This window comes from Brachionichthys hirsutus, chromosome 6 (assembly GCF_040956055.1).
Source record: "Brachionichthys hirsutus isolate HB-005 chromosome 6, CSIRO-AGI_Bhir_v1, whole genome shotgun sequence".
NCBI lineage: Eukaryota > Metazoa > Chordata > Actinopteri > Lophiiformes > Brachionichthyidae > Brachionichthys > Brachionichthys hirsutus.
In genome coordinates, this window is record NC_090902.1 from 911,782 (window position 1) to 920,407 (window position 8,626).

General features: G+C 50.9%; 1 protein-coding gene across 1 annotated transcript; it reads right to left on the reverse strand.

Annotated features, from left to right (window-relative positions):
• Positions 1-3,142: 3,142 nt before the first annotated feature.
• ccdc69 (coiled-coil domain containing 69) lies at positions 3,143-8,356 on the reverse strand. Its single transcript, XM_068740813.1, has 9 exons — positions 8,319-8,356; positions 5,875-5,932; positions 5,252-5,430; positions 4,877-4,964; positions 4,658-4,731; positions 4,481-4,582; positions 4,293-4,412; positions 4,117-4,214; positions 3,143-3,562 (listed from the first exon to the last, which is right to left on the reverse strand). Exons 1-9 carry the CDS (start codon positions 8,337-8,339, stop codon positions 3,394-3,396), a joined length of 909 nt encoding a protein of 302 aa, XP_068596914.1. The 5' UTR covers positions 8,340-8,356; the 3' UTR covers positions 3,143-3,393.
• Positions 8,357-8,626: the final 270 nt, after the last annotated feature.

The window sequence follows — 8,626 nt, forward strand, 5'->3', positions numbered from 1 at the left end:
TGAGTGTGTGTGCGTGTGTGTGTGTGTGTGTGTGAGTGTGTGTGTGTGTGTGTGTGTGTGAGTGTGTGTGTGTGTGTGTGTGTGAGTGTGTGTGTGTGTGTGTGTGTGTGAGTGTGTGTGTGTGTGTGTGTGTGTGTGTGTGTGTGAGTGTGTGTGTGAGTGTGTGTGCGTGTGTGTGTGTGTGTGTGTGTGAGTGTGTGTGTGTGTGTGTGTGTGTGTGTGTGTGTGAGTGTGTGTGCGTGTGTGTGTGTGTGTGTGTGAGTGTGTGTGTGTGTGTGTGTGTGTGTGTGTGTGTGAGTGTGTGTGCGTGTGTGTGTGTGTGTCCTGTCAAATGCTGTCAGGTTTGGATCAGAAGCTTCCAGTAGCAGCAGCGAAGCAGCCAATCAGGGTGTGACAGACAAGTGCGAGTCCAACCATCTGTAGGTGGACTGATGCCCGCCCACACGCACACACACACACACGCACGCACACACGCACACGCACACACACACACACACACACACACACACTTCCCTATACAGAATATACGATTGTCTCTAACTGGGGATTCAGCAGAACAATGAATGGACCAGAACCGTCTACATACTTCTGGCAACATGGGGTGCATTCAAGGCCGGTTGTTGTGTGGGAGAATGGAGTTACGAAGGCCGACTGCTGCTCCTCATCCTCTCGTAGGGAGACCGCTGACCTTCACCAGGGTCTCTCTAGTAGTTTGTTTGTTTGCTAAACAGTTAAATTATAAAACAAAACAAAAACACACAATTATTTGTTGCCTTCAGGCATCATGGGAAAACTGAGCTTCCATTACGCACAAAAAAAGGTAATAAACAACATTTTACAATTAATCAAATGAAAATAATTAAATACAAGATCTTAAACCTTTCCTGTGAATCTTTTAAATTCTGTGGGATGAAAACAGAAAAAAAACATTCCTGACGACGCTTAGAATCTGCATTTATTCCAACATAAGTCGCCGGACGAGGCGTCTGCCGCCTCCCTCTGTTTTATTAACGTAGCGCTCATCTATTTCCTCATTTCAGGCTAATCGCTACATAATCTCACGCGCAGGGACTTGAACATTAGCATAAAGCTACGCCGCTGCTGGTCTATTTGTGGCTGCAAAAAGGTGCTTTCTTTTTTTTGTTGTCACTTCAGAGTAAAGGTGAAAATTGAACTCAGGTGGGGGCCCAGCTTTAGGGGAGGACCATCTTTGTCTCTATAGCTAACAATGGGCCGCCTTCACACGGCGGCCATTTTCCTCTGACGTCACAGTCAGGGTGGGAAACTTCTCTAAATGCACCTTCATTTCATTATATGAGTATTTCCCAATCTCTTCCTGGTTTAGCTCCCGTCTATATCCAAGAGCTCGTGATGCATTAGCACCGAGCCTGCGGAAAAGAGCAGGTGTTTCATTAGCTCACAGGACAACAAGCTAACTGGCGGCAAGCGCTTCCTGTCTCAAAGCGCTAATGGCTGCGCAAACCTGAGGCAACTGCACACCTTTATACAACGCACCTGCATCTACCTTTGTAGCACTAAAAGTCACACCAGCGACGCCCCAACATGCAGAGGGAAGTGACAGCGAGACGTGGCGTACGCCGTGGAAACGTACGGATGTCGCATCCTCAGAGGCGTGCAGGAAAACGCAATTTAAGTCCGTTATCTCGGCGCCGCGTGTGCTTAGTTTAGCGAGCTGTAAAATTATTCTGAGTACGACTCCGACATGGCAAATGTTGCGTAAACACTTAGAAAACACTTAAAAAATACTTAAACACTTAAAAAAATGTCTTAAAACCTGCCGTCAAGACATAGTTTGAGTGTATTTTTAATTTTCTACCAATACTTTTAATTCTAATGAGTAAATGAAAATGGCTTTTATTATAACCAGAGCTGAAATAATGTTAATTTTTAATCGGAATCAAGTTTAAAAACGTCCTGTGTTCCTTTATCCAGGATTTCGCCAACATGATGGGCAACATTTCTTTATAGTTAATTGATAATATAATTAAATGTAATAATTAAAGGCCATTTTGTGTAAGTTATTTTTATTTAGTTAAACCATAAACCCAACAGCTGGAATTAAATCCAACCAAAAAAAAGACAAAATAAGTTTTAATACACAAGAGATGCAAAAAATTAAAACTATACAATGTGGAAAAACTCTTATTACAATCTCCTGGTAAAATGCCGTCAAAGTGCTCGTGCATAATTAGAAAGAATCGTCAAAACACTGACAAACGTTTGTTTTTTTGGCAACACAAAGGCCGATGAATCCAACGTCTCGATAAAAAGAAAAAGACAACACGGCGATACTTTCACATCTTTAAAAAAGAAAATAAAGAATCCCCACTGATAGTCCGGGAGCTTCTTAAAGGCGGGGCGGATACAGTGATAACCGTTTTACAATTAGCTTCACACGCCAGAACCTTCCGACAGAACCGGGCCCGTCTTTAGAACAGTGCTGAACCTTGAAGAGAAACGGATTATAATCACATTACCAGTTTAATTTTATACAAACCTACTTTAAAATGCAGTTGAAGGACAAATACAGTATTGCTCCTGTGTGTTTAGCTTGCTGGTTATTCTGAGCGAGCTGCGAGAAACCCAGGCTGGATGTTAACAGCTAGCAAGCAAGTAATTAGCTAGCTTTCAGATGCAAGTTTCAAGTGGAGAAAAAGGTTTAAAAATATATATATATGGTAAAAAATATCCCCCTTGAATAATGTACCATGCTTCCAAGCCAATAATGAGTTAGCAACTAATCATTGGCGTAGCTAGGTTGCTAACCGCCAGTTATGTTGAGTAATCAAAGCTTCTTTTGCTTCCAAGTCGAATTTGAACTGTTGGTGCAACACAAACATTAGCTAGCTCGACAGGCTCCTGTAGCTAGCTAGATTTAAAGCATGTTAGCATAAGAATGAATACAAGTACTGGTTTGGCTTGCTCTGATGTTATTATATATTGCCAGCTAGCTTGCGAGCTAAAGCAGATGGCTAACACGCCTGATATAAGTAGTCAGGATGTCGGCGTGGCATCTTAGAGGATTTAGCAAAGAAAACAAAAAAAAACTCACTTTGCACAACTAGCGATGCAGCAGCCGCCATCCATCGGTTGTCATAACAACAATCTGTCAGCAGCTTGATGTGGTCGAACATTTAACTGGGATAGTCTGAGGTTTAAACAGGATGGACACGGGTCCACGTAGCCGGGCTAGCAGTCGCTAGCCACGGACCGTCGTGGGCTCTGGCGTCGGTGCGGGAGCCCGGATTGAAGTTTCGGACCAGTTACCAGGCGGTGAACCAGAACAACTTCATGTTACCTCGTGAGTATTATGGGCTGCTGTACAGAGCCGGGCTTCTATCTACAAGTAACGCTGGACCCGACCGGGATCGGTCATCTGGGGGCGATCTCCTGGACCAGAACCGGGAGGTGGACGGCCGAACACGAGTCCCCGTGTTTCAGTCGGAACATCAGCTCCTCTTTTTCCTGGGAAAGGTTCCGGTTCTTTAATACCTGCTTCTCCAGCGCCACCTTCAGGTCCTGCTGCTCCTTTGACAACTGCCTGGAAGACAAAATTAAGAGAACATTAAAAAAATAAATCCTGTTTGAGGATGGAACCTTTCCGACCAGGAGAGGGCGCTGTATTGGTGGGAGGTTTGAGCTGTTCAGTCCGCATCGGCCTGTTTTTAGATGGACTCGTGACGCCACCTGCTGTCGAGGAGGGATCACTTCAGGGAGACGCTAAAATCAACTTGATCATTTTTGTCCTTAGATTTTGTGTTTGTTCAGTTAAATGTTAAAACAAAATTAGGCCAATCGTATTCCGTTGTTCGATAATCTACGTGAAGTCATTAAACATTTATTTAATACGCCATTTTGATGAGATCCTATTATTTCTACTGACCAGCAGTGAAATAAAATCAATCAAAGTGTGTGAACGGGATCCTGATAGGATGTTACACTCAGGAATTAAATTATTATATTTCTTTGAGAGACATCGGAGACGAATTTCTGCTGCACAGAAAACCCGTCAATGCCGTTTTAAGATGATGTCCAGCAGGTGGCGCCACTTTCACGCCCAATGAGCCACTGCAGGTGAGGAGGAGGAGCACGCACTGAAGGAGAGCCTGGCAGTTGTCGATCCGCACGGTGAGATCCTCGTTCTGCTGCAGGACGTGGACGAGCTGGTCCTCCAGAGACAGGTTCTTCTCCGTCTGACAGGGACAGGAAGTCCAAGCATCAGTCCAGCGGTTCGGGTTCGTCTCCCGGACCCGCGTCTTCGGCGGACCTACCAGAGCGTCCATCTGCTGGAGCTTCCTGTTCTGCTCCTGCACGCGCTCCTTCTTCATCTCGATGACAAACAGCAGAGACTCCTGCTCGGACTCCCAGAATGCACCGGGGCTGCCATGCGCCTGGCGATAAAATGACATTTCCTGCGCGTGTCGATGCTAACGCGTAGCTTCGGCGCGCTTGTACACACCTGGATGTTCCTGTGCAGGCTCTTCCTCAGCGCGGATTCCTCCGCCCTCCTCTTCAGATCGTTGTAAACCTGCAGGTCTGCGGTCAGCTCTTCCACTTGAGCCTTCGTCCACAAGGAAAATCAGGGAGATCGATCCGGATGCTGCGTCGGGACTTCCTGCGTCCGAGCCGTTCTTACCTTCAGCGCGTTCTCCGCGGCCTGGCGCTCCTCTGCCAGGCCGGATTTCTCTCGTCCGTGTTTTTCCTGCAGCTCTGCAGACACAAAACCAACATTCCAAGGAAACCAATAAAAGACCCGTCAACCTCGGGTCGTGGCCGTCTGTGACATCACAGGTTGGTTAGTGATGCCCCGCCCACCACCGCCCGAGGACATGAGACCCCTCCCCCCTTTGGCTACCTTCCACGAGTCTCTCGTGTTCCTCGGTCGCAGCTTTACTCTTCTGCTCGTTCCGGACGTTCAGATCGGCCGTCGTCTCAGATTTCACCTGGAAAGCGTTAATATTAATGAGACGGCGTCGGACACGGAGAAGACAGCCGTCGTCACGTCTAACCGCGATCTGAGAACATGGTTCAAAGGTCACATGACCCGGAGCGGCCCGACAGCCGCCGGACGCCTCGGCCAAATCAAGAGTCTATGAATAACTCAAAGGGCCGTGCAGTACGGCAGCCTGCTGAGGACAAAGGGGGCGGGGCCACTGCGCAACAGAGGCGGGAAGATCAGCGAACACCCGAGTCGAACCGTGATGTTTCAGCGCCGCCACGCGATCCTCACCTTGTCCAGGATGCTCAGGACGAGGGAACACGCCTCTTCGTCGCTGTGGCGTTTCAGTAGCTCCGCCCTCTCCGGGCTCCCATTGGCGGAGAGGACTTCCTTTAAAGTCCCCAGCTGCCACTCCAGCTGCTCCAGCTGCTTCTGGAGGTGGAGGTCCCGCTCGCCCGACGCCCGTTTACCTGCCGACCCGGAAACAGGCGTTTGTTTGGACCGACCAGAAGAAAAACGTAGGAACAGGACGAACGAGCGGTGCATTTCAGCGTTCCTCCACTAGGGGGGGGGGATGTCAAAGAATTAGCGATTAGAGGCAGCGTGGGATCATGGGACCAGACGGTAAACCAGGTGGTAAACCAGGCGGTAAAGACGCATCTGGTTTTTACTTCCGGAGAAACAGGAAGTTTCCAGCCGCAGCAGCGTCGGCTGTAAAAACCCTCCAATGAGGAGCTGGAAGCGTTTAGGAGGCGGAGACCAAAGCGAAGAGGAGGACGGGCGGGAGGAAGATGAAGAAACATCAAGGTCAAATAAACCAACATGTGGGGGGGGAATTCACCTGCACATCGATTCTCGTGACGTGGAAACAGGAAGTGAGGAGGCGGAGCCGGAAACCCAACGGAGCCACTCACCTTCATCCTGGAGGCTGCTGCTCTGCTTCTTCTCCCTCTTCTTGCCTTTGCTTTTCTTCTGATAACGACAGGAGGAGGAAGAGGAGGAGGAAGAGGAAGAATCAACAAACAGCACATCTGGCAGGTTTCAGAGAAGCGTGAATAAAAACCGCGTTCCGTGGAGAACGTTTGGTTCCGGACAACGGAACCCGATCAGGAACAAGGAAAGAAAAGACTTTGGAGGGAGGAGGAGGAGGAGGAGCCAATAAACACACGGGGGGGGGGGGGGGGGCAATAACATGTTGGCCCGTGTTCCATGACATCATCGACTCCTCTCGGACTCCTCTTTCACCTCCTTCCCTCCTCCTGGGAGAATCAGATCTTCTTGTTCCAGAATCAGCTGACAAAGTTCTTGTGACCTTTGACCTGACCTCCGTTTCTACCGTCACAAAGACGATAAACATGCTTCAGAGACTCCGGGTCTCCTCCCACCTGGATCAGGACTCCCCCCAGAGGAGGATCCGGGTCTCCTCCCACCTGGATCAGGACTCCCCCCAGAGGAGGATCCGGGTCTCCTCCCACCTGGATCAGGACTCCCCCCAGAGGAGGATCCGGGTTTCCTCCCACCTGGATCAGGACTCCCCCCAGAGGAGGATCCGGGTCTCCTCCCACCTGGATCAGGACTCCCCCCAGAGGAGGATCCGGGTCTCCTCCCACCTGGATCAGGACTCCCCCCAGAGGAGGATCCGGGTCTCCTCCCACCTGGATCAGGACTCCCCCCAGAGGAGGATCCGGGTCTCCTCCCACCTGGATCAGGACTCCCCCCAGAGGAGGATCCGGGTCTCCTCCCACCTGGATCAGGACTCCCCCCAGAGGACGATCCGGGTCTCCTCCCACCTGGATCAGGACTCCCCCCAGAGGAGGATCCGGGTCTCCTCCCACCTGGATCAGGACTCCCCCCAGAGGAGGATCCGGGTCTCCTCCCACCTGGATCAGGACTCCCCCCAGAGGACGATCCGGGTCTCCTCCCACCTGGATCAGGACTCCCCCCAGAGGAGGATCCGGGTCTCCTCCCACCTGGATCAGGACTCCCCCCAGAGGAGGATCCGGGTTTCCTCCCACCTGGATCAGGACTCCCCCCAGAGGAGGATCCGGGTCTCCTCCCACCTGGATCAGGACTCCCCCCAGAGGAGGATCCGGGTCTCCTCCCACCTGGATCAGGACTCCCCCCAGAGGAGGATCCGGGTCTCCTCCCACCTGGATCAGCAGCTCAGACTCTGAGCCTTTAAAGCTCTTCTGTTCTGGGCCAATCAAAGATTTACTCGGTTCTTCTTACGTAACCGGGTCTGGACCCGCTCCGGTGAGAACAGTGCACAAACTTCCCCGCCTGCTTCCCATCGCACATTTCCCAGAATGCATTTTAATCCGTTTTCCTTTTCCGCAGTTCGATCATTTTGTATTCTTGAACAACGAATCGTCGCTTTGGAGAAAGGCGTGGCTAATCTCTCCCCCCCCCCCCCCTCCCGGGCCCCGTTAGCATCGGTCTGTCGAAGATGACATCATCATTAGATCGTGATGTCACGCCAACTCCCTGAGACCCGTTAGCATTAGCCTCCTTTAGCATGCATGACACCGTGACCCGAGACTGTTAGCATGAACTCGTCCTATCTTTAGCCTGTCGTTAACTTTAGCTAACAAGCGCCGGTAGGGTCCGGTTCTGGATGGACCCAGGTCCCGGGTTCAGGTCCCGGTCCGGCATGCGTTTACAGGAAGCGTTGCCTTTATCTTCCTGTTGTGGGCGGAGCCATCACGGCTTGCACAGTTCATACAGACGCTGATTCGGTGCTGGTAATCCTTCCACTGCTAGCTCGGAGGTGGAACAGAACAGAACCAGGCCCTTCAGGGGGCCCGTTTGGACCTTACAGTCCCCTGAGGGGCCTGGTTCCGTTCCAGAGATTACACGGACCCCACCGACACCGTTTAATGGCTGGGCCTCGAATTCAGGCACATTCCAGAACTTTATGACCCAAAGTAATAAAACAAGGTACAACAGACATTTCTAATAAATATATATAAATAAAGTAATCTCAAATCAATAGGAGGTGATTTTAAAACGAGTCTGGGGTTTGTGATAAAAGGAGAATTAGATGTCAGCGGAGTTTAAAGACTCGGATCCGGATTCTACCGACACCGTGGGAAAACGTCCCGATTGAGAACAGACGTTCACGAAGCGGCGTTCAGGCTCGCGTTTAAATTCAGGCGCCAAAGTTACGCCAAAGAAACGCGGGTTGAGAGTAAAGGCTGGACCGAGCGGTACTCGGTCCATTTCCGCCCGGAGCTCGTTCCCGGCACGTTCCGGGTCCGGGTCCGGGCGGCGGCGGCTAGCGACCACCCGCCGCCTGCTAATGAGCCCCCACCGCCCGAAACAACGTGCCCGCGCCCGCGCCCGCGCCCGCGCCCCTCACCTTGCTCTGCGTGCAGCCCATTCCTCCGCTCCTCCGCTCCTCCGCTCCTCCCGGTTTAACGACGCCCTCCGCTCCTCCGCTCCTTTTCTCCGTCTTCTTCACTCTGTTGACAAGTTTTCAAACGCTGGCTGAAAACGTCCGTGAACGCACCGCTCCGGCCGCCGAAGCCTGGAGGCGTGGCTTATGCAGTGCTGCGTTCAGGGACACGTCGATGGCAACGTTACTACGAAAATTACTGAATCCGTTTCAAACGAACGAATCAAAGTTGAGATTAAAACTAAGTTTATAATTTATACGGATAAGTGAGA